General features: G+C 45.1%; 2 protein-coding genes and 1 long non-coding RNA gene across 11 annotated transcripts; 1 reads left to right on the top strand and 2 right to left on the bottom strand.

The window, feature by feature from the left end:
• Window positions 1-3,116: 3,116 nt before the first annotated feature.
• On the bottom strand, window positions 3,117-7,416 carry LOC147351884 (nucleoside diphosphate kinase B). The gene is made up of 5 exons (XM_086358279.1): window positions 7,334-7,416; window positions 6,830-6,959; window positions 5,830-5,931; window positions 4,143-4,255; window positions 3,117-3,370 (listed from the first exon to the last, which is right to left on the bottom strand). Exons 2-5 carry the CDS (start codon window positions 6,953-6,955, stop codon window positions 3,253-3,255), a joined length of 459 nt encoding a protein of 152 aa, XP_086214405.1. The 5' UTR covers window positions 6,956-6,959; window positions 7,334-7,416; the 3' UTR covers window positions 3,117-3,252.
• LOC147351883 (uncharacterized) lies at window positions 6,959-10,181 on the top strand. Its single transcript, XR_015147736.1, has 2 exons — window positions 6,959-7,335; window positions 9,865-10,181. It is a non-coding gene; the product is annotated as an uncharacterized LOC147351883 (long non-coding RNA).
• Window positions 10,182-13,052: 2,871 nt separating this feature from the next.
• Window positions 13,053-24,173, bottom strand: LOC147351882 (nucleoside diphosphate kinase A). 9 transcript variants are annotated; one of them, XM_086358285.1, is made up of 5 exons: window positions 23,706-24,173; window positions 17,423-17,552; window positions 14,980-15,081; window positions 13,832-13,944; window positions 13,053-13,359 (listed from the first exon to the last, which is right to left on the bottom strand). In XM_086358285.1, exons 2-5 carry the CDS (start codon window positions 17,546-17,548, stop codon window positions 13,242-13,244), a joined length of 459 nt encoding a protein of 152 aa, XP_086214411.1. In that variant the 5' UTR covers window positions 17,549-17,552; window positions 23,706-24,173; the 3' UTR covers window positions 13,053-13,241. The 9 variants fall into 9 exon arrangements, with proteins under 9 accessions (XP_086214411.1, XP_086214413.1, XP_086214407.1 ...); XM_086358287.1 differs by having other exon boundaries at window positions 14,980-15,799; window positions 24,014-24,173; XM_086358281.1 differs by having other exon boundaries at window positions 24,014-24,173.
• Between the last annotated feature and the right edge of the window lie 814 nt (window positions 24,174-24,987).

Below are 24,987 nucleotides of genomic sequence, written 5' to 3'. Positions count from 1 at the left end.
TCTGAACGTGTAACAAAAAAATTCCTAGAACAGCCCTGGCACAGAATAAGCCTGTACGTAACTGCTGCTGCTAATTACAAGTACCTCAGCCAGGGTGCTTTGGGATCAGGGATGGGTACCCCCACATTAAAATGCATATCCCAGGTCTGCCTCAGGATCTACTAATTGTAGTGAAATTGCTACTAAATGTAGTGAAAGCATGCAGCATATATAAACATGAAATTCATTTGAAACTAAAAAATGATTTTGAAAATGCTAACATTTTTTGAAATTCTTAACTTGAAATTAGAATCCTGACATTTTTTTATACCAAGCTATTGATGTATTTAAAGAATACAAAGAATAGCAAGGAGAGATTAAAAAAAGCCTTCCTCAGTGATCAGTGCAAAGAAATAGAGGAAAACAATAGAATGGGAAAGACTAGAGATCTCATACAAAGATGGGCACAATAAAGGACAGAAATGGTATGGACCTAACAGAAGATATTAAGAAGAGGGGGCAAGAATACACAGAACTATATAAAAAAGATCTTCCTAACCCAGATAATCACAATGGTATGATCACTCACCTAGAGCCAGACATTTTGGAATGAAAAGTCAAATGGGCCTTAGGAAACATCACTACAAACAAAGCTAGTGGAGGTGATGGAATTCCAGTTGAGCTATTTCAAACCCTAAAATATGATGCTGTGAAAGTGCTGCACTCAAGATGCCAGCATATTTGGAAAACTCAGAAGTGGCCACGGGACTGGAAAAGGTCAGTTTTTCATTCCAATCCCAAAGAAAGGCAATGCCAAAGAATGCTCAAACTACCGCACAATTGCACTCAACTCACACGCTGCTGCTACTGCTAAGTTGCTTCAGTCGTGTCCGACTCTGCAGCCCCATGGACTGCAGCCCACCAGGTTCCTCGGTCCATGGGATTTTCTAGGCCAAAAGTACTGGAGTAGGGTGCCATTGCCTTCTCCACAACTCACACGCTAGTAAAGTAAGTAATGCTCAAAATTCGCCAAGCCAGGCTTTCAACCGTACGTGAACCATTTTAGAAAAGGCAGAGGAACCAGAGATCAAATTGCCAACATCCATTGGATTATCAAAAAAGCCAGAGAGTTCCAGAAAAACATCTACTTCTGCTTTATTGACTATGCCAAAGCCTTTGACTGTGTGGATCACCACAAACTGGAAGGTTCTTGAAGAGATGAGAATACCAGACCATCTGACCTTCCTCTTGAGAAATCTGTATGCAGGTCAGGAAGCAACAGTTAGAACTGCACATGGAACAGACTGGTTCTAAATAGGGAAAGGAGTATGTCAAGGCTGTATATTGTCACCCTGCTTATTTAACTTACATGCAGAGTACATCATGAGAAACGCTGGGCTGAATGAAGCACAAGCTGGAATCAAGATTCCCGGAAGAAATATCAATAACCTCAGATATGCAGAGGACACCACCCTTATGGCAGAAAGCGAAGAACTAAAGAGCCTCTTAATGACAGTGAAAGAGGAGAGTGAAAAAGTTGGCTTAAAGCTAAACATTGAAAAAACTAAGATCAAGGTATCTGGTCCCATCACTTCATGGCAAATAGATGGGGAAACAGTGACAGACTTCAAAACAGCTCCAAAATCACTGCAGATGGTGACTGCAGCCTGAAATTAAAAGACGCTTATTCCTTGGAAGAAAAGTTAGGACCAACCTAGACAGCATATTAAAAAACAGACATTACTTTGCCAACAAAGATCCTTCTAGTCAAGGCTATGGTTTTTCAGTAGTCGTGTATGGATGTGAGAGTTGGACTATAAAGAAAGCTGAGTGCCAAAGAATTGATGCTTTTGAACAGTGGTGTTGGAGAAGACTCTTAGGAGTCCCTTGGACTGTAAGGAGATCCAACACATCCATCCTAAAGGAAATCAGTGCTGAATATTCATTGGAAGGACTGATGTTGAAGCTGAAACTCCAATGCTTTGGCCGCCTGATGCAAAGAACTGACTTATTTGAAAAGACCCTGATGTTGGGAAAGATTGAAGGCAGGAGAAGGAGACAACAGGATTTTTAGATGGTTGGATGGCATCACTGACTCAACGGACATGAGTTTAAGTAAACTCCAGAAGTTGGTGAAGGTCAGGGAGGCCTGGCATGCTGCAGTCCATAGGGTCGCAAAGAGTCAGACACAACTGAGCAACTGAACTGAACTGATTGACGTATTTGTCATTGTCTTATAGTATAGCAGTGTGCACAAAAAACAATGTTGAGAGAATTCCCTGGTGGCATAGTGGTTAGCATTCTGGGCTTTCACTGCAGTGGCCTGGGTTCAATACCTGATTGGGGAACCAAGAATCCCACGGCAAAAGAAAAACCACACAATGTTAAGTCTTTTATGTGGAAGTGACATAAAAAGCTGTCACTGTTTTCCAAAAACAGCTATTCATAAAACCACATATTTCTATAATCTCATGTTTAAGGCAAAATCCAAATGATAATGATAGGTACTATTTGGTATTGTTTTACAACTTTGCCAATCCAGTAAAAATGAACCTTAAAAACAGACAATATGGATTTTGTAACCACTTAACTACTTTAGCCCAGGGAATAATCATGATAAATATCCCACCCTAGGGTAGAGAGTAAGAAGGGAGGTAGGATTGCAGGGACTATTTGTGTACCGGCCATGGGCCAGGCACTAGGTTAAACAGCTCTACATGCATTATTTCATTTAACCCTGCATTGTCTTGGTATCATCCTCATCTTACAGATATCCTTAGGTTTCCATTTTCCACTTCTTCAACTTGCCCAGTTTGCAGTCAATAAGAGTGTAACTCTGGACAGCTTGACTAGTCTGTTTCATCCTGCGAAGTTGCAACAATTTTTGTACAGAAATGTGCATGTCTGCATCCCGTGTTGGTTATCTCATTAGTGTCCTCAGATACACAGTCAGTGCCGCACTTGTCCTCTTCAGCCTCGCTGCTTTCCTTCTCGTCTGAAGTATACTAGGTGTTGAGAAGGGTCAGGTGAGTTCTCCATAACAAGCAGAATTCATTCATTCTGGATAACACTACAATAGCCAGGGGACCAAGTCACTTCTTCCAGCTTAATAAGGAGTAATCACGGGAGGCTGTACGCAGTTTTTAAAGGCTTTATTGGTAAATATGCTTTAGGAAATAAACATCCATCCTACTGCTTCCATATCAGTGGAATGAAGAGCTGTGCCCAGGAACACAGGAAGTGGTGCCTGAAGGGACTGATGCTGACCACCTCTTATTCATATATCCAGTCAAAAGCACAAGGCTTGTATTCAATCAATTCTTCGGGCTTAAACCACAAGTTGATCTCTTTCTCAGCACTTTTTACTGAATCACTGCCATGAATGATGTTCCTAAGGAGAATAATTACTAGTTACCACATTTTAAAGTGCAAGAAAGTCTGTTTAATGGATGGAACAAAGAGCCACTAAAGATTTTTTCAGCCCGTTGCCCCTTGAAGCAGCTGATGACCCCAAATTATTTCCTCTTAAAAGCAACTGTAAAACTATAAAGGTACTTAACTCAAAAGCATCCCTTGGTTCAACTTTATTATGTTTCTATGTTTTCAAAACAGTGCTTGTACCCAAGATTGCCATGCCACCACAAAACATTCCTTCTCATATTTTAAAAAATACAGGAATATCTAGACCAAACCCCAAACTAGATATAAAATATTAACAGTCATTTCTGCTGTATTTTGTTACATTAGTTTGCAAAGCCCAACCAAAACATTCACACTTATTGAGACTCCCTTTATTTCATTTGAATCTCATAACTCCGTAAAATTTTTGTAATATTTTGTGTAAGTGAGAGAAGCAGAAAGACTAAAAGTGACACACCCTTGGACACAGTGCCACAGGGCAGAGCCAACACTTGAAACATTCCTTGCCCCACTCTTTGCACTTTCTGTTGTCACAAAGGACCTAATGGCAACTCCCTTGTGCAGTGTCTTGGGTTAAATTTTAAGTAGCCTAGAGAAGTAACTAAGAAAGCATTCATCCAATGATAATTACCACCTAATTTAAACGTTCAAGTTTTTCTAAAATTGTAATATGCTGAAAATATGTTTTAAACCCAAAGTAAGTGGCTTTGAGGAAAAGTGATTATAACGCCCCTTAAACTTACCTGCCAACTTGAATGCAGAAGTCACCACGAATGGTGCCCGGCTTAGAATCTGCTGGGTTGGTCTCCCCAAGCATCACTCGTCCTGTCTTCACTACATTCAGGCCCTCCCAGACCTTGACAGTAGGAAAAAAGAAGTACATCAGTTCTGCCATCAGGACCACTGAAAACATTTACCTCTACCTAACAGCACACACTGATCATCACAAACACCATTTTCCAATAACGCAAGATACAATTCTATATATGGACATCACCAGATGGTCAATACCACAATCAGATTCTTTGTAGCCAAAGATGGAGCAACTCCATATAGTCAGCAAAAACAAGACCTGGGGCTGACTGTGGCTCAGACCATGAGCTCCTTATTGCAAAATTCAAGGTTAAATTGAAGAAAGTAGGGAAAACCACTAGGCCATTCAGATACTACCTAAATCAAATGCCTTACGATTATATAGTGGAGATGACAAATAGAATCAAGGAGTCAGATCTGGTAGGGAGAGTTTCTGAAGAACTGTGATCAGAGGTTCGTAACACTACAGGGGGCAGTGACCAAAACCATCCCAATGAAAAAGAAATGCAAGAAGGCAAACAACCAGTCTGAGGAAGCCTTACACATAGCTGAGAAAAGAAGTGAAAGGAAAGATGCACCCAACTGCATGCAGAGTTCTAGAGAACAGCAAGGAGAGATGAGAAGGCCTTCTTAAATGAACAGAGGAAAAAATGGAAAGACTAGAGATTTCTTTAAGAAAATTGGAGATACCAATTTTTCATGCAAGGATGAGCTACCTGATGCGAAGAGCCAATTCATTGAAAAAGACCCTGATTCTGGGAAAGACTGAGAGCAGGAGAAGGGGTGACAGAGGATGAGATGGTTGGATGGCATCCCCGACTCAATGGACATTTTGCACAAACTCCGTGAGATAGTGAAGGACGGGGAAGCCTGGTATGCTGCGTTCCATGGGGTTGCAGAGAGTTGAATGCAACTTCAACTGAACAACAGTAGCACACATCAGTCAGACCAATCAGTGACCTGATTATCAACCGGCCCCAGAATAGGGGCTGATATAAAATACCCAATACTCTATCCCAAGTGTATACAGAGAAAAGGTCTGCCCAACTTGACTTCCTAGTCTGACGGAAAAAGATTAACAAGACTGAAGAATTCTTGTGCAGTCACGAACTCTAAAAAAGTAATGACGAAAGGGTAAAAAAAAGTGACCAGACTAGAACGGGATCAGTGGGAAGGGCATCACAGAAGACTGGCCGAGCAAGACAAGGCACAAACTGACACGAAACGGGGAAGTGTATTCCAGGGAAAAGCAGAAAGAAGGTTACTGTCAGGGAACAGGAAGTAGGTCTTCTTTCTCAACAATTGTATTGACTCTGTATTATACCCCCCTGCTTCTATTCACTTCATTTCCAGTTGGACGTTAATGCCACATGAAGAAATAGACCACTTCATTTCTAGCATAGGATGAAAAGAACTTTCTGTTATGTCTGATTCTCACTTCCTTTTTCCTCCCAAGCTCCCAGTTGCTTTGTAAACTAACCACAAGCAGGCTGCATTTGTAAAACAAGGAATTTGGGTATCTGGAGATGATGTCTAAAAAGGGAAATGAAGACACTGAGCAAACCCAGTTACCTATCAGCTTTATTCTTCTACTTGGTGCCACCATGAGAAACTTACCATGGCCACAACTGGCCCTGAGTTCATGTACTTCACCAGGCCGGGAAAGAATGGGCGGTCTTTCAGGTCAATGTAGTGCTGCTTCAGGAGTTCCTCAGAGGCCTTAGCATTGAAGAGAAGGTACCAATTAGGAATTAAACTCCTCAGACCTCCTCCCTACCCCAGTAACTTGGTAGGTTCTCTAAAAGTCTGGTTATGTATTTAAGTTCACATTCATAAGACGTGTTTTTTTTAAAATCCCATCCAAACCATGAAACTGACAGTTTATTAGCAGAAAGATTCTTCTGATCATGAACACACACTATCATGTCAATGACCTTGTAATACAGATGTTATAATCCTTAAAACAAGGTGGTTATTAAGTGTTGGCTGCAATCAAAGGAACTATTCCAAACAGAGGTCATATCAAATCCTCTGGCCCTTTCATAATGCCCTTTTAAACATTTCTGATGTTAACTGAAAGATCTCTTTACTGAGAAGCTTGGTTTAAAAATCAGTTCTTAGATATGTATCCCCTGAGGTCCAGATTTGTGCCCCAAATTTAATGTGGAAAATAAAGTTGTCCTATGCCAAAGGGAGCCTGCAGGGAAAGGGCAGAGGAAGGGAAGCCCCATCTAAAACCTCAATCATCTCAGAGTTGCAAAACTGAAGCACAAAAGGATTGCAGCCTCCATCCTGTGCCTGGGTGGACCCGCGTGGGCCCAGGACACAGGCCTTCTCCACTCCCTGCTGCCCTCCTGCGGCCTACAGCCCCATGGCAACCTGAGTCACTTTACCTCCACTTAACCTTCCAAGGGTGCCCGCCCACACCGCGCCGCCAGGGCCTGGGGAAGGGTCAGCGGGCCCCAGGCGCCCTGGAGAGGGAGGCTAAAGGAAGTTCTAGCGGGCCCTAGATCAGCCAGATTTTCCGACTCAGAAAAGGACGTGGATCGGCGCTGCGGGGAAGGAAAACCGCCCGTGACCATGCCGCAGCCGGGGGAAAGGGAGTGGGGCGCATCACCTGAAGGAACTTCATGGCCACAAGGCGGAATCCCTTCTGCTCGAAGCGCTTGATGATCTCGCCCACCAGGCCGCGCTGCACGCCGTCGGGCTTGATAGCAATAAAGGTGCGCTCCGCGTGGGCCATGGTCCTGTAGGCGGCAGGTGCAATCAGAAACCGGTGTCCGCGCCCACACAGGCCTCGAGGGGGCTCAGACTCCGGCCGGGAGGCCACGTGGCGCCCGCGCCTGCCCGACCCAGCCCGCAGCCGCCCGCCGCTACGTGACTTTCTGGAAGCCAAGCCCTACCAGCACCCAGCCGCCGCCCCTCGGCCGTCCAGAGCTGCCGCGGAGGACACGCGGCCGAATCTTGGGATAAAGCCAGGCCTGCGGGACCCAGGGGACGCTTGCGGGACTCAGGGGACGCTTGCGGGACGCAGGAGACGCCTGCGGCCCGGGACCCGCTTGACGCGGCGCGAGGGAGGAGGTGCCCCAGAGCGAGAAAAGGAGCGGAGCCGCAGCCTTACCGGTAAGGGGGTGAGCGCGGGTGCGGGTAGCGATGACGGCCAAAGCCTAGACCTGAGCCGAGAGCTGAGCGACTGACTCGGCTGGGAGCCCGCGGAGGAGGGGCCGGCAGTAGCCACACCCCGGACGACCCGCCGCCCAACCCGCGAGGCCGGATGCGTTCGGAAGACTCTGACCAGCCCCGAGCTTAAGGAAGAAGCTGGCTAGGGCTTCAGGGGCAGGAAGTGATTTTTTTCGCTACCTGGATGATCCACTAGTAAAACTGCGCGCGTCCAATCCAACTCCTGTCTTCAGTATCTCGTAGCACTCAAATATCTCCAGGTCTTGCTGCTGCTACGAAGTCGCTTCAGACGTGTCCTACTCTGTGCGAGTCAGTACCATCTCCCCCCCGCCCCCATCCACCGAGTACCCAGAGCTGCTTTCTCTCCGCCCCGTCTAGCACAAGCCATTATCCTACGTGTGAAATCGGTTCCCCTTCCCTCCCTTCAAGCAAGTTGAGCCCTGCTTCAAGCCCTCCGCCTTCCAACGCGCCTCAACCTCACTTCTCCCCGCAAGGAGCCTCCGTCAGCATCCTCTTCAAACACCATCTGACCCTCCGCCCTGCTTTGATTATTGCCTCTGGCTGGAGGATGGCATCCAAGGCTAATTTAACAAAATGCCCTATGCCCTGCTCCTTCCTACCTGTCTCTCCACCAACCTTCCCAGCCCAGTTTAGGTGCCCTGATCCTGTTATGGAGTCCAAGCTCGCTCTGCTCACCACACGAAGGCCAAGAGAGGAGGTGTTGAGGCAAGAAAAACAGCTTTATTCAGAAAGCAGCTGACAGAGACGATGGCAGGCTAGCGCTTCAAAATAACCGTCATGGATGCCAGGTTTTTTTCCAGGTCAGAGAGAAAGAAGCAACGAGGAGCTAAAATCAAAAAACAGGCTAGAGAGGGAGAGGCGGCGGGGAAGTGAAGCGAAAGGGTCCTCAGTCTTGCAAAACATCAGCCTTTGGATGGGGTGTGTTAATCTCTATTCACAGGTGGGCAGGGACAAACTGTCTCGCCAAGAGCTGAACAAAGGCACTTTCCTGTCAAGCAGAGGGGCAGGGTCCTCCAGGGAGGCCGTTAAGTATGATTATAATAATACAGCAATGAAAATCAAGTCAAAGAAAGTTTTGAGCATGGAGTCAGAATCGGCTTCCTCCCTGCAACATTCCTTGGAGAAGGAAATGGCAACCCACTCCAGTACTCTTGCCTGGAAAATCCCATGGATGGAGGAGCTTGGTAGGCTACAGTCCATGGGGTCGTGAAGAGTCAGACAAGAGACTTAGCAGCAGTAGCAGCAGCTACAACAGCTGCAACATTCCCACCCTGAGATGATGGTCTCTTCTGCCCCAGCACTATTGTGTGGCCAGGATATACAGTTCAGTCTGAGACACACCCTTGATAAGATTCTAGATTCTGTCTCAGAAATCAGGCCTGTCATACATTTGCAGACAATCTCTATCTCCTCTCTGGCAAAACACTAGCTTTGGTGGTGACCAGCTTCCCCCCCTCCACCTCTCCTGCAGTGCTTACAGCCTGAGATGGGCAAACACACTCTCTGCTCAGGGTGGTGAGCTAACCATAGGGATTGCGTGTCACCACCCTAGTAGTCCTGGCACTGCACTGATAACCTGTGTTAGATGACTTGACAGTCCAGGCCTCCATTACACTTTGCTGGCTTTCCAAACTTCTAGTTGCAGAGCATTAAACCACAGTACATTGGCAGTCTTCATTCTGGAGCAGGAACACCCAGTGTTCCTTTGGGTGGGCCCCAATCTGCAGCACACTTTTATTTGAGTTTCCTTTCCAGAGTTATCAAATGTCAATTGTGCGAAAGAGTGGGAATTTCACAAATATTTCTCCGCGAAGCTGTTTGCCTCCTGGCCTGGTCACTAATACCACCTTGTGGTTATAGCCAGTAGCAGCCCTCTGCCTTTCAACTCTCCTTTTCTTCCTGGGAAGACTGGAGAAGGTATAAACAAAAAGAGAAGGGGGCAGGGCACAATCCTTAAAAGATAACACAGCCTTGAAAAAAACTGGATACAACAAAAACTAGTTAGAACTGACTAGGCCCAAAATGGTGGAAGATTCAACTTCCCTAGACCTTGAGCCTCATTATACTCTCATTGTAATGCACTGCTGCTGCTGCTAAGTCACTTCAGTCGTGTCCAACTCTATGCGACCCCATAGACGGCAGCCCACCAGGTTCCCCCGTCCCTGGGATTCTCCAGGCAAGAACACTGGAGTGGGTTGCCATTTCCTTCTCCAATGCATGAAAGTGAAAAGGGAAAGTGAAGTCGCTCAGTCATGTCCGACTCTTCGCGACCCCATGGACTGCAGCCCAACAGGCTCCTCCATCCATGGGGTTTTCCAGGCAAGAGTACCGGAGTGGGGTGCCATCGCCTTCTCACTAGCATGCTAAATTGTTAGGGGAAGCACACTGATTGAAACCTTCCACCCTGGCCAGGCACCACAGTAACCATTTGCATACGTTGTTTTACAACAGGAGGTCCTAGTAAGGAACATGGAACTAATAAGCCTCCACCAACCAGAAGAGTTTGGGAAAGGTCAAAAGGAGACACCACAGGTCCGACCACCTCCCAAAATCCTTCTCTCTAGCATCCATCTTGGCTGAACAAGGAGTGCACCAGCAGGAAGGACTCTGAGTCAGAATGATTGGCTAAAGACAACCCAGAAACTAATCCCATCACCATAAAACCTGAGACTGCAAGCCACATGGCAGAGCAGTTCTCCTGGGTTTCCTTACCCAACTGCTCTCCACCCGGGTGCCCTTTCCCAATAAAATCTCTTGCTTTGTCAGCACGTGTGTCTCCTTGGACAATTCATTTCCGAGTGTTAGACAAGAGCCCAGTTCGGGCCCTGGAAGAGGTCCCCCTTCCTGCAACAAATGACACAAACACAGGCATCAAGTTCCAAGGCCAAGACTGAACGGCCAAAAAGCGGGCAGTGGCCCAAATCATGGCAATCCCCACCCCTTCTCCAAAGTGATTAGAATATTCCTTCTACTCTTTAGCCTATGGAAATACCCAGCCCATAAAAACTAACCACCCCACATCTCAGGGATACTTTGCCTCCTAAGACAGACTACCTATGGAATTGTAACCAACCAGGCCCCTGTGGGGCCTTCTGGGACAGACCTTCCCCCAGAATCCTCTGCTTTAGCTCCTCTCTGAAGTACTGAGATAATAGTACCTGATGCACATTTCCTGAGTAGTTTTACAGATGTGAAAGCCCCCACTAAATGGAAGATACTTAACTATTTGATGACCAAGGACACATAGCCCCCAGGTCTCCTAGAGCCTAAGGATTATGTTAACTCCAGTGACACCACCCTGTTACCTCACAATCAACCAATTAGAGAATTGTGCACAAGCTGATCACACACCCTACAATCCCACTCCCTCACCTGACCTTTAAAAATGCTTTGCTGAAACCTTTTGAGAAATGGGGCTGGGGGTGGGGAGGGGTTCAGGGGCATGAGCCACCCATCTGCTCGCATGGCCCTGCAGTAAGTCTTTCTCTGCTCCAAACTCCAACATTTAGGTATTGTTTGGCCTAATTGTGCATCAGGCACATGAACACAACTTCAGTAACAGAATGTGTCCCTCTCTCAGTAAAACTGCTTTCACTTTACTATGCTTGCTCTTAAATTCTTTCCTGCACGAAGCCAAGGACCTTCACTTGGTGGCCCATCCCAAGACCTAGGACAAGACCATCCTCTTGTGCCCCATTTTCCTGCAACATATTTATGAAAGAAGAGGAAGAAAGTGGTCTCGTTGTAGCCACGTGTTCCAGGAAATAAACTCATCCAGGACAATGCAGATAGTGGAGTGCAGTTTATTACACCGGCAGGCCCAAGGCAGTCTCTTCTTAGTCAAGGACTCCAACCAGTTTTTGTGAAAACCTTATATACCCTAAGTGTACGTGCCCAAACCCATCTCCCCAAATTTCCTGAAACTAGCCTGAACAAAGGAAAAGAAAGATACAATCAAAGCTAACCCATGATTCATATGCCTTCAACCTAAGTAGTTAACAGTGGACAATTATCAATAGGCCTGTGGTCATACCCCAATAAGCATAATAGAATTTATGATTCTATTCGGTTACACAGATACTTAGGGTATTCTTTCAGGCTACGGAGAGTCTAGGTACAAACCCTGGGGCTCTTCCATCTGGGGGTCTGGTTTTCCAGTTGGTATGTCATTTCCATAGATACTGGGCATATAGCTCAAAGTCCAGAGTCCGGCCCAAGATGGAGTCCTGCTTTCAAGATGGAGCCTGTTCTGTTTCCTCCTTCATTCTCTACCTCCCCACTTTTCCTTTGATATAAAAAAACCCCACTTAGTTCTCAGGGAAGAGCCCTCTTGCCTGCCCACTGGTACCCTTCACAAGCATCCTATATTAATAAATCTACTTCTTACCTTTGTCTCTTGCTGAATTCCTTCTGTGCTGAGATATAAAGAACCTGAGCTTCATTAAGTCCTAAGATGAGGTATGCAGTTTCACAACCCTCCTGTCTTACTACACATATATTCATTCCCCCAAAGTCCTGGTACTCTCTCTCACCCCCCACCCATCCCACCATTCTTTGTACGAAACAGAAATACATCTAGTCCTCAGCTGCTCTAAAAGAAGGTGGCCCCCAATGGAATAAATCCTTTCACAATGTATATTGTTTGTATACTTATATCCAATCATGTTGTACACTAAATATCTTACAATTTTGTCAATTATACCTCAGTAAAACTGATGAGGGGCAGGGGCAGAATCCAAGCAGGTATGGCTCATAGAGGTGATGACAGTCATAAAACTCTAATCCTTGAGGTGGTCCAGGGACTCAGTCCCCTCCATCCAATCCAAGACAGATGTTACCACCCCTATATCCAGCTTCTAGCAAGTTGGGAAGTAGGATTACCTCTTCTTTTGCAAAGTACAACCTTAATTTACCATCTTCACTTTTTCACATCTCTTTGGCCAGAACTTGATCCTGTGGCTCTATCTACCTGCAAGCTAATAAAATCAGGCTAATATAATCATAGCTTCCCATAGTTACCATTCCCTCCCTCCCTCCCTCTCTTTCTTGTGGTGAGAACACAGATCTACCCAATCTAGCAAATTTGAAGTATACAGTACAGTATTGTTAATTGCAATCACAGTGATCAACATTAGATTTCATTTGAACTTATAAATAAATACATTTCCATCTTGTCTCTGTTAAAGCAACCAAATCAATATCCTAACAAATCAAAACTCTTTACAAAATAACTCCTGCATCTTTTAAGGTCATCTCAGAAATCCAGGCCCACTATCTACATAACTTTTCTATTTTGGAGTAGTTACAACTTCTCACACTCGCCCAAACACTGAATCCCTGAGAGCTTCTCAAGAGCAAGAAAGATAATAATATCTTTTATTTCCAGGGAATCCTTGATGTATATAGTACAGTTTGGGCAACCAAGCAGATCCCTGGCAGATAGCTGTTGACTGGCTGAGTGCCAAGAATGGACGGAACGCAGGGAAAGAGGGACAGGCAAAAAATATGTGTTTATGTATGATCTCTCAGGCCAATATAAATAATTTATATTGTATTTATACTCTATTAGATTAGCCAAGTACCTAAAAAAAGAAAATAATACAAAGCAATACAACAAAACAAAAGTAACTCAATGACTCTTTCCTTGAGATGAACATTTTAATCTGATGATAGCATTTAATACTGTACATGGAGCACCCACAGCTCCAAGAGTTTCCCTCCAAATGAAAAGCAAGTTCTCAGAAATAACCAGGTTTGCAATGGCCTGGTCCTTGCCTGCGGGAAGGAGGGAAATTAGCATGGGACCAGCACTGTGGTCTGCTTCCAAGTCACTCGTAGATCCAGTTCTGAGCACAGCTCTTGAAATTCACCAGTTCCTCAGGGCGAAACCACAAGGCAATCTCCTTCTCTGCACTCTCCACGGAATCACTGCCATGGATAATGTTCCTGGATGGGGAAAGAGATGGCCAAAACCAGGATTAAACTGCCCAGAAGCTCCCTTCATTCCCATTGCCAGAAAGCCTATAGCCACAGAGCAGGATAAAAAACAAAGCTCCATGTACATTATTCCTTGTCAAAAGAAGAAACCTATAGTTGCCATCAAAGTAAGGATAAAGAATTCCCTCCACACATCCAGCCCTCTGATGTTCAGCCTATCTGAACACTAATGCAGGCAGTGGGAGCCTTCAGGAAGGTTCTACCCTCACAGCAGAGCGCAACCACTTTGACGATGATGACCAAAGGCAGAGGGCCTACAAAGCCAAGCTAAGAAAAGCCAAATTAAGAAAGAGGGAAACAATAAACTCTGATTATAAATGGATCTGTATATGGCATCATGTCTACCCTCAGCTGCAGAAAACCACATTCTTACTGCACCTAACTTGGATTTTAGAAAACAGTAAAATGCAACAACCCCTACCTGCCAACTTGGATGCAAAAGTCCCCACGGATGGTCCCAGGCTTGGAGTCCGCAGGGTTAGTCTCCCCAAGCATCACTCGACCTGTCTTCACAACATTCAGTCCCTCCCAGACCTCCAAGGACAAAAGAAGATATGGTTAAGGAAAAAAATCAATCTCAGCAGAAAATCTGAAAACTATTAACTCAAAAAGAAAATAAAAGGCTCTCATAAAATGGCATTCATTCATTGAACAAGTATTTATGGGGCATCTAAGTGTTCCAGCACTGGGAAAATTGGTCTTCCTGCACTCCTCTTGCTTTTCTACTATCTGTCTTGACACAGCAGCCAGAGTGGCCTTTTTAAAACACCAAGTGTAAAAAACTCCTACAGCCTCCCAGCAGTCATGAAGTACAGGGCCAAGACAGCCCCACATAATCTGGCCTCTGCCTCTGCCACTGAATTAATCTCACCCAACCTTCCCTTTCACCCACCAGGTTTCATCTATTCCTAACGTCCTTCTGTACTTCAAAAAGTTCCCCACCCTAGGTTCTTTGCACATGCTATTTTCTTGGTTGGGAATGCTCTTCACTGTAAATCTGTGTGTAGCCGGCTCCTTCTCATGCAGATCTCAGTTTGAAAATCATGTTTCTTGACCACTCAATCTAATGTGGTCACTTCCTATTACGTCATCTTATTTCATTTCTGTGCATCATTAATCATTAGCTGATATGCATGATTTTTGGTTTCTATATTATCTGCCCATCCTCCCTTTTCAGAATATGTAGGCAAGGAAAGCTATGAAAACAGTTACCTATTTTTGTCTCATTCATGATTATATCCCCAGTGTCTAAAAAAAAGCCTGGCACAAAGATGACAACCAATACATACTCAGAGAAGAATTACTACAATAAGACACAGTCTCTCTACCCTCCAGGAGCTTACAGTCAGGCATATCTCTCCTGATGTCTCCCAGATATGAGTCTTCAGCTCACCAAGCAAATGTATTTTGCCTTTGGTGAGTCAGAAAACTCATACCCTAATTGTCCAATGCCCCAGGCTCAGCATCCTTGCATCAATGAAGACCTGCCATTAGGAGCAGGAATCACAACATTCACTCTTTGCTCCCAACTGAGCCATTTGTATCAACATCCCAAACATGTACACTCACCATGGCAACCACTGGCCCTGAGTGCATGTATTTCACCAGGCCAGCAAAGAATGGACGGTCCTTCAGGTCAATATAGTGCTCCTTGAGAAGGTCTTCAGAAGCCTAGCCCATGAGATAGAGAAAGAAATTTCATCCCCAAACTATTTAAGAACCAGCAATTTAGTTATTTTCCACTCACCCATCTGGCCATTTAAAACGTGAGCTCTCAGCTCACTTGTTCTATTACAATCTAATTCCCTCAACTTACCAAAAGGAAGGAGAGACAGGGACTCTAAGTGCTTCAGCTTTGTACCAGCTTTCCCCTATTGCCCTTGACTGATCAGTATAAAATTACAGAACATTAGAACTGAATCCAGCCATGGCATTTTAGACAGCAAAACTAACAATACAATGAATTTCCATTCCCAAACAATCCTCAACTAAAATCTTAGAGGGAGGTGGTCTCAGCATTGGATGAAAAGCAAATTGAACCAGGCCATTTCTCATCATATTTAAAAAATACCAAAGGCCCAGTGCAGTGACCATGCAATTTCCACAGGTATTGCAAACCACCCAAAAGCGCATGCCATCTAACAATAAGTCATTTTACTAAAGAATAAATCTTTCACGTTGCAAGGCTGGTATCTGGGAACAAATCAGACTAGTTATAGAGAGCAAACCATCTGCTTAGCAATGCCAACTCGACTCACCTGTGTTTCCTCTTTGCTACCACTTACATGCTCCTCAAGGGTCTAATGAGATCCCTTAGTTTTCCCAGTTCTGTAGTACTGCTTCGTACAGAATGCTGCACACTTCAGCGATACACAAACGTGGGGATTTGCTGCCAAAAAGCACATCCTGAACATGCTATCGTTCAGCCCCGTTCGTCGTCTCTTGCCAAAGTGAAATTACACAGCCACATCATCTCCCCGTTAGTATTCATCCTGACCCATCCCTTCAATCCATATGGGAGACTTGCAGTGATTGTCTCCTGATGACCTTCCCTTACCAACATTCTTTTAATTCTATTCATTGGTGCTGGCTTTTTTTGTGTGTGGTGGGCAGGGAGGGGTGGCGGGGGTGGGGGGGGCGGGGGGCAGGTGGGAGGGAACTCAAGTTTTCCTTCACATCAGATTTAAATAACCCTGTAGGCTCATGGCAGTTTTCCCCCTTCCCATTCTTCACCAAGTCCAAGCCCTTGATAGGAAACAGTGTAAAGGACAAAATGCATGCGCTTACGGGTCAGAGAGCCCTGAGTTAAAATCCTAGCTACATCACCGGCTGGGTAATCACACATTACTTAAACTCTCCAAGCCTCAGTTAGCTTTCTTATCGTTAACAACCACGGGAATAGAAATAAATACTTCTCTGGGCTGTCATGAGAGCTTGTGAGAAAACACAAGTGCCCAACACATGGTAAATATCTGATCAATACTACTTTGATTTCACTTTACCTTCAAAACCTAATTCAACATACAAACTCTCTGGAAAGCACTGCTAGTCCAATACCTGGTTCTAACCATTCTATCATGCTATCCCCTCAGCATTAACATCAGTCTGCTCCCTTTTATATTAACACACTCTTTCTAAAACATCACATAGGAACTATAGTGCAAATCAAACTAAATTTAAAATGCACCAGACGGGCAATTCCCTGGCAGCCCAGTGGCTAGAATTCAATGCTTTTACTGCCAGGGCTGAGGTTCGTTCCCTGGTCACGGAACTAAGATCCCACAGGCCATGCAGCACAGCTAAAAAATGAAATGCACTGGAAAAGTCCGAAGTTGACTCTTTTTCTCTGATTCATTCACTAAAGTTGACTCTTAAAAGGGAAAAAAAAGATGATTCCCTAATGTATTTGCTTTGAGAATTTAAGTTCTTATTTCCCAGGTCTGTTTGAAGAAGGGTTCTTGGCCAATCAGTTCTTTGGAGTTTTTGAAATATTGCTTTGCAGGTATCTTGCAAGGGTGTCTGCTCTCTGTTGTTTCAGGTGGGCCCCCCCAAGGGCACAGCCACAACTTTCCCCTATATGCCCGGATAGCACCTAATACACGCTAGACGCTAGGCAGGTGGTAAACAATGATAAAAAGACTTCCTTGCTGAAAAACAATTTGCCTCAAATGGTGGGGGGTGGGGGCAAAGGTGAGGGTTGGGGAGTCTCTAAAATGATCTGCTCAGGAAGCTCAAGATCAGCAGCTCAAACAGGCCCAGGGCTTTGAGTCAGAAATCACTGTGCTACAGTAATATGTGGAACTCTGCACTGCCAAGAGAAAAGGGAGGCTACTTCTGAAAGTCCTGAATAACTCGCGTGGTTCCAGGACTCAGTGGAGAGGCCACCGTTTCAGGACATTTATTCACCCTAAATGGAGAAGTCCAAAATGATGTGAAGGGAGACAGAGGCTGACCGACGGTGTTCCCCTATTTCTATGAAGTAATAGAAACAGCAAGAATGAAGTCCACTTACCCGCATGAATTTCATGGCAACAAGACGGAATCCCTTTTGCTCAAAACGCTTGATTATTTCTCCCATGAGGCCTCGCTGGACTCCATCGGGCTTGATGGCAATGAAGGTGCGCTCGCTGTTGGCCATGGTCCTGGGGATAGGCAGGTGGAGGGATGAAGCAACCAACACTGAATATCCTGCCTACATCATTATCCTTCTCAAGCAGATTATCCCATAAAGCTGCTTTAAATCTGTGACATCAATTCTAGGACTCTCTAATTCCACCTCAGTCCCCCATCTATGAATTAATATCCCAGAGTGGGGAAGGGTCAAAAAGCCGGGGTTATGTGCTATTTTATTTAATAAGCTTCTGTTAAGTCATATCAAGAGGATGTGACTGCCAGTTCACCCTCAATCTGGACCCAGGTGATCAGAGGCTCCTCACTCCCTCCCCGGTCCTTGGAATATACACTCTGTACACTGTTCCCATAGCAGGAGCCATTCAAGGATGCAGCTTTGAGAGAGGTAAGGTGTTATTGAAACTATCTACACAGAACATGTGACTGAACCCAGTTAAGGCCTCTATATAACCTTTAAGATTCTGGTGGGTGGGTACAATGCAGTCAGCCAAGATAAGCCTCATGTGTTATGTTCCCTGTCTTATTAAAACTGCTACCTTCCAACCTAGAGTGGTCTGCTTCTTTGGACTCTCCTTGCCCTCTATGTACAGGGCCAATTTGTGAACTAACAATTGGTGAGCCAGCCAAGAGACTGAAGAAATGGGCCTTGAGAAAGGAGCATCCCTAGAGGAACTCCAAGCTGAACATCTACCTCTATGTGGGGAAGGTGGCCTGTATGTCTGATGCCTGTGGACCACTACAGGAGAACAGGGATGCCCCGAAAAACTCTGGCTACTTTAACATGTTTGTTAGAGAAACTACACAGGCAACAAAGATGAGAAATGAGTGGCCACCACAGTGGGCAAGCCACTGGCCACAGACGCACTAGAGGCTGAAGCCTGAGTTAGCTGGAAGAGCTGAAGTTAGAGAAGAACATGCAGGTGTCCACTGCTCTGCCAGCTGAGAGACAAGGTATAAGTTGGAGACCTGAGCTTTTATGTAGCAAAGCTAGGAGAGCACAAGCTGCTGCAGATTAATGTCCAAGTGCTGTGACAAAGCCTGATTAGGACACTGAGAGACAGAATCCTTGGGAAAGTGAGAAGCACTAAGGGGAGGACGTCGTGGTGATTGACAATGAAACAGATGAAGCCCTCGACGCTGTCCAGCCCCTAATACAAAGAAAAATTTTCATCAGTAATTACTCTAGACTTATGGTAATAGAGAAATACACCCCAAAACTTCTAAGAGAAAACTTCCATTCTTTCTCTGTCTCTTGAAATTGTAAATCTTACCATGTGTTTGAAATGTAAATATCACAGGAGATAATTAAAACATTGCCCATAGATTGAAGAAAAAGGGTGCGGAGGGGTGTGAAAACAGCTTGCTATAGGACCGCCCTCCCACAAAATCTAGTCTTCAGCGTCCATCAAAGGCAAGTACAAAAAAAACTGTTTTGGCCATGCTGCGAGGCTTGAGTGATCTTAGTTCTCCAACCAGAGATTGAACTCATGGCCCCTGCAGTGGAAGCATGGAGTCCTGATCACTGCGCCACCAGGAAATTCCCAAATTTTTAAAGTCTTCTCTACAAATATTAGTAAAAGGCTTTAGCCATGTAAGTGGATACCTGATTCATGGCTAAAGTTTTGGAGAGACAGCTATGGATTCTTTGTTTGTGTCTATCTGTATTTCATATGTCTATGGATGTATGTTATAAATATAGGTGATATTTTTCTATCTCCACAGTTGTCAAAATCAATTTGTAAAAAAGCTCTATTTAGTTGGCCTAAAGAAAAATAAGCTTTGATATCAGTAGTGTACTTATGAAAGCTAAACCACTTTCTTTCATGTGCTCAAAGGACAAAGTTTTGCTGGACTACTGGTCTGTTCCTTACGGGATTGTGAGAGGCTTTTATTACCTTTTGAGTAACCTGCCTAGAAAAAGATTCTGTGTTTTATCAAAATTTCTTGTGCTTCATGTTATCTTTCTCAGGTCTTTGATTCACAAAATATTTTTTTGTATTTGCCTTTGATGAAAGCTGAGGACTAGATTTTGTGTGAGGGCGGTCCTATAGCAGACTGTTTTCACACCCCTCCCCACCCTCTTTCTTCAATCTGTGGGCAACGTTTTAGTTACCTCCTGTGATATTTACATTTCAAACACATGGTAAGTTTACAATTTCAAGAGAGAAAGAATGAAAGTTTTCTCTTAGGAGTTTTGGGGGTGTATTTCTCTATGAGTCTTCTCTATTAAAAGGGCTAAGTTTGGGGGTTTTTTTTTATCAATTATGTAACTTTCTGTATTTGCCTTTGGAGTCTTTGTAACTTAAGTTAAATAGAAAACTATTAATTCACAGTGACCTAAGATCCTATTTAATCGTGTTTTGAAACCTTTTGGTATTTTTGATAAGCTCTCCAAAAATCTATTCGTAAATAAAGTTTTGTTGACCTAGAACTAACTCTGGGATTTTCCAGAGAACCTCTACTGCTACTACTGCTGCTAAGTCACTTCAGTCGTGTCTGATTCTGTGAGACCCCATAGACGGCAGCCCACCAGGCTCCACCGTCCCTGGGATTCTCCAGGCAAGAACACTGGAGTGGGTTGCCATTTCCTTCTCCAATGCAGGAAAGTGAAAAGGGAAAGTGAAGTCGCTCAGTCGTGTCCGACTCTTCGCGACCCCATGGACTACAGCCCACCAGGCCCTCCGTCCATGGGATTTTCCAGGCAAGAGTACTGGAGTGGGGTGCCACTGCCTTCTCCGAGAGAACCTCTAGAACAATTCAAAAGATATATTTTCTTTCCTTATAAAAGAGAGATATTAAACTAATTAGCCTGTTTAATATATTAAATTATATGGGAAGCATTATCAAATAAGAAGTGATGTTAAACTTTCTTTCGGGTATATTTGTATGAGATTTCTAAAAATCTGCTATGTCTTGGTATAATGTTATCAACTATAATTTTTAAATGTGTATCCAAAAAAATCACATTTCCTTGTCAACTGAATTATAATGAACTCTCATAAGATCTTTAGCTATAGTCATTTAAAAGGTTTTTTCTGTCATTTACAGTCATTGATTTACTCTGATGATTTGCAAAACTGTTCCTGCAAGTGTTTCATCTTGGACTTCCCTTGTGGTCCAGTGGTGAGGAATCCGCCTGCCAGTGTAGGGCACACAGGTTCGATCCCTGGTCCAGGATTCCACATGCTACAGGCAACTGAGCCTGCACACCACAACTAAGCCTGTGCTTAGATCCCACGAGTCACAACTACTGAGCCCAAGTGCCGCAACCAGCCTGCATACCCTAGAGCCTACAGAAGGCACTGCAACACAAAGCTCAGCACCGCAACTAGAACAGCCTCCGCTCACTGCAGCTAGAGAAAGCCTGCTCACAGAAATGAAGACCTGGTACAGCGAAAAAGAAATTATTTTTTTAAAATGTGCTTCATCTTCAAGGAGATTTATGGAAAACTTTTTACAAGCATAAGTTACTGATAACTAAGATCAATTTGCCTTCACGTGAGAGGGGCAGTACTGGACATTTCAAGGACTGCCCCGCGGCTACCTGCACAACCCCACATGCTTGGGTGATAGCCCAAGACCTGTCCCTGTTTCCTTTCCCCACTCTGATAAAAACAGGTCCATTACATCAATGATATGATACTGTGAACATGTGACGACTTGCCCCTGCTGTAGGACACTCTGCAGGCTTTGTCGGAACATCCATGAGGGAGAAGGTGGGCAGTACATTCACAGAAAATTCAAGGCCCAGACACCTAGGTAAAGTTTTTGGCAGTCCTTTGGTCAGATAAATTGTCCCAGAAGTTGTCACTGATAAGGTACAAGCTTATCTAAGCCCTAAGACTGTGAAACAGGTGCAAGCCTTTGTAGGAATTTGGAGGTTTTGGAGGACTTTTATTCCCCGCCTGGCACAGTGCCTCCATCCCTTATATCACCTGGTAAAGACAAGGCATACGTGCGACCGGGGATTACAGCAGCAGTCTTATTAGAGCAGCAGATTATTTTGCCTTTGAGATGGCAAAAAATACTAGTGAAGCAAATTAAAGCTCTGGGCACTTCCCAAGCTGGGCTCCCATTTGAGTTAGACGCACCTATTACCCCGGAAGGTCTGAGTTGGGCACTGTGGTAGAGAAGGAGAGTTCCCCTAGGATTTTGGTTCCGGCTCTGGAAGAGGGCAGAAACCCAATACACCCCACAGAACAGCAGCTTCTAGCACTGTACACAATGCTCCTCTGGGCAGAGCTTCTCACAAAGGAACAGCACATCATGGAAAGAACTTCCCTTCCTTTGAAGGGGTTGTTAAGAATAAGTTCCATCTACCCACCTCTGCCATGGCTCAAACCCTCACAATGACTAAATGACCTGTCCATTTGTAGCAGATGAGCACCCTACCACCAGTCCACTGTCTCTAGAAATGTGGGTGCTCCTAGGCCCTATCCCCGGAGGAGGAAATGGCAACCCACTTCAGTATTCTTGCCTGGAGAATCCCATGGACAGAGCCACCATCTTGGTCCCCTCCATTGGCCTGGAGGACATTAAAACATACAGACAGGCCCTTACTCAGTTCATCCAGCAAGTCTTAAATGACAGTGTGCAAAGCCTGTCTTAACCGAACACTAAAATAATCTTCAATGAGAAAAGCTGTCCTCTAAAACAGAATAGCCTTGGACATTATTACTGCCTCATAAGGGGACTTAGTAAATCAATGGTTCAAATTATGGGGCTCTTGATGGAGACAACTGTTATTTATTTTGAGAATCATCTTAATCTGTCTTTTCTCTTGCATGTGCCTTTATATTGTTGCTGTGGCATCTGCCTCCACTGCAGTCAGATAGCTGCCAAACAAGCCACCTCCATGTGGCAGAACCACTTGCTGACTTCTCAGGGCACACTTCTGACCCTGCAGAAGGAGAGGGGGTGAGATTGTAAGGGCTGGTCACAAGGGATGGAGTATTGGAGGAGGTTTTGACCATCAGTTGACACTCCGGCTGATCCCAGCAATTGCAAGCTCCTCACCCCTGCCCCTGTCCTTGGGATTTACACTCTCCCTACTGTCCTCACATTAGGGGCTGTTCCAAGGACAGCAGCCTTGAGAGAGTAAGGGGTTGTTCAGACCATCTGAACTGAACCACGTGACTGTACCTAGTTAAGGCCTCTATATATAATTTTAAAATTCTGGTGGACAAGAACAGAGATCTACTCATCTTGCAACCACCCAAGATAGGCCTCAAACTCTGTTGCTCATTACACCTGCCATATACCAATCTGAGTGCTTGGCCTTTTTTTTGTCTTCCTTTCCTTCTGTGTACAGGAGCCAGTTTTCAAACACAGTATTGTGTACCCAATACTGTGGCAGAACTAAGGCAGCAGATTTTTTAAAAAGACACTATCTTTCTTAACTATCCAGATGAGGGAAACCACAGTGATAATGTAAAGGGCAGTCTGAAATGTGGTTTGACCTACTGCCACAGTCGTGGTTTTAGACCTGGAAGGGGTATTAGAGATTCTTTCATTACAATCTCCTTTTACAAACGAGGAAACAGATTCAGAGCACCAAAATCCAGATCACCTAACCCTATGCAACTTATGCTATGTCATGAGACATAAAGCATATTCTCACTAACCAATAAATGGTGGATTGTGGGAGCACTAAAACCATGAGTAATATCTGACATGGGACATCATGCTGGAAGGAAGTCTAGAGAGAACCGATTCTAGACTTCCTTTTACAGAGAAGACTGGGCTCAGAAACTGATCCTTCTTCACAAGACGAGAAACGAGTCCTCTTATCTTGAAAGACAATCCCTCTGGCTAGCAGGACCACTTTCTGGCTCTCTCTTCCTGTACTTTAGTTACCTCTTATTACAGCACTGTAACAATATATTTGAATTTTCTGTTTATCTGTCTTTCCACTGGCCCGCTGCATCTATACAGGGATGGTTTACTTCTGTGTCTGTCCTGCTACCTAGCCACAGGGCGTAGCACTCAGTAAGAGCAAAGAAAATCTCTTAAATGATAATCACCCTGCACCTCCAAGAAAAAGAGACAAAGCCCCCAAACTGGTGAAGAACTCCTAATGGAAGCTTAAAATAAGCACCGATTCCCCGGGAGAAAATGGGACTAAAGAGCCACACACAGTCCCTATCAGTGTCCCCCGCGTATACCTGCGACACAGCTGTCGTTCATTCTGTCTGTATGTGTAGGTACTCGCTCAGTCGTGTCCCACTCTTTGCGACCCTGTGGATTTAACCCGCCAGGCTCCCGTCCATGGGATTTTCCAGGCAAGAGTACTAGAGTGAGTCATTTATTGCTGCCCAGAAACAAGACACAACCCCTACAGTCGCGGAAAGGCAGCCACCGACAAAGGTAAGTCCACGTGGCGTGGGACGAGAGCTGACAGGTTTGGACCAGTCGTCAGGCGATTCCCCCCCATCCGATCCCCCGGCCACCTCTCTGACAGAACAAGTCCCACCTCTTCACCTCCTCCTTCCCAGACTCCACTCGTTTCCCTTTCCTCTCAGGAGCCCGACCTCTTCTTACCAACCCTCCTGCTTCCTGGGCTTCAACACCGTCTGCGGCCGCCAGCACCGGAAACGCGCCCCGGCTCCTCCAGTTTCCCGGTACCTACCCGCGCGGAACGCTTCTGCCTAGATCGGTTGCAGGAGGGTCCGTTTTGCTGAACACCGCTCGCCTACGCTTCCTCCTGACAGTCCGGCGTCATTCTAGGGAACAGCAGCTGCTCTTGTTTTTCCCTGCTCTTCCGGCAAGCTACCTTCCGCCATTTTAAAAGCTTTATTTCTTTGGTTAAGATTCTGTGCCTCAACTTTCTTTTTCTCGACCAAATTGGCTCCCGAGAGGTGGCGCTCACGCAAAGTCTGAAGAGCTTCTGATCTAGAAGTAGACCGTAGCCCTCCTTTTACATTCACTCGTTATTTCCAGCCTGCCAAGCAAATTTACTTATCCAAGTACCGTCTGTGTACCAGGCGCTATTTCAGGGTCTGGGGTATGACAATAAGTTTTCTTGAAGCTGGCGATGGGATTGAGAATGGGGATAAACTAATGAGCAAATTCGTATGCGATGTATTATGTAAATGCTGTTTTAAAAAGCAGGATTGAGGGGAAGGTAGAGAAGTAAACTAAACGCTCAAGGAGGGACTTCCCTGGTGGCACAGTGGATAAGAATCTGCCTGCCAATGCAGGGGACACAGGTTCGATTCCTGGTTCAGGAAGATTTCCCGATGCCAGGAGCAACTAAGACCTGTGACCCACATCTGTGGGGCCCGCCCACCGCAACTACTGAAGCCCATCCACACAGCTAGAGGCCAATGTTCCACAATAAGAGAAGCCACCATGATGAGAAGCCAGGGCACCACAGCTAGAGAGTAGTTCCCCTTGGTGGAACTGCAGAAAACCCAGGCAAAGCGACAAAGACCCAGCACAGCCAAA

This window comes from Bos grunniens, chromosome 19 (assembly GCF_055505025.1).
Source record: "Bos grunniens cultivar Pamir isolate PY7600 chromosome 19, Bosgru_T2T1.0, whole genome shotgun sequence".
Classification (NCBI taxonomy): Eukaryota; Metazoa; Chordata; class Mammalia; order Artiodactyla; family Bovidae; genus Bos; species Bos grunniens.
This window is presented reverse-complemented; position numbering and strand designations above follow the sequence as displayed.

Bases quoted from the DNA above. Each gene is read 5' to 3' on its own strand.
- LOC147351884 (XM_086358279.1), bottom strand. From the start codon at position 6,955: ATGGCCCACGCGGAGCGCACCTTTATTGCTATCAAGCCCGACGGCGTG. The intron at 4,256-5,829 runs GTAAGTTTCTCA...CCTACTGTCAAG, and splicing joins CAGGGCCAGTTGTGGCCATG to GTCTGGGAGGGCCTGAATGT. The intron at 3,371-4,142 runs GTAAGTTTAAGG...TATTCTCCTTAG, and splicing joins TTCTGCATTCAAGTTGGCAG to GAACATCATTCATGGCAGTG.
- LOC147351882 (XM_086358285.1), bottom strand. From the start codon at position 17,548: ATGGCCAACAGCGAGCGCACCTTCATTGCCATCAAGCCCGATGGAGTC. The intron at 15,082-17,422 runs GTAAGTGGACTT...CTCATGGGCTAG, and splicing joins TTGCCATGAAATTCATGCGG to GCTTCTGAAGACCTTCTCAA. The intron at 13,945-14,979 runs GTGAGTGTACAT...TTGTCCTTGGAG, and splicing joins CAGGGCCAGTGGTTGCCATG to GTCTGGGAGGGACTGAATGT.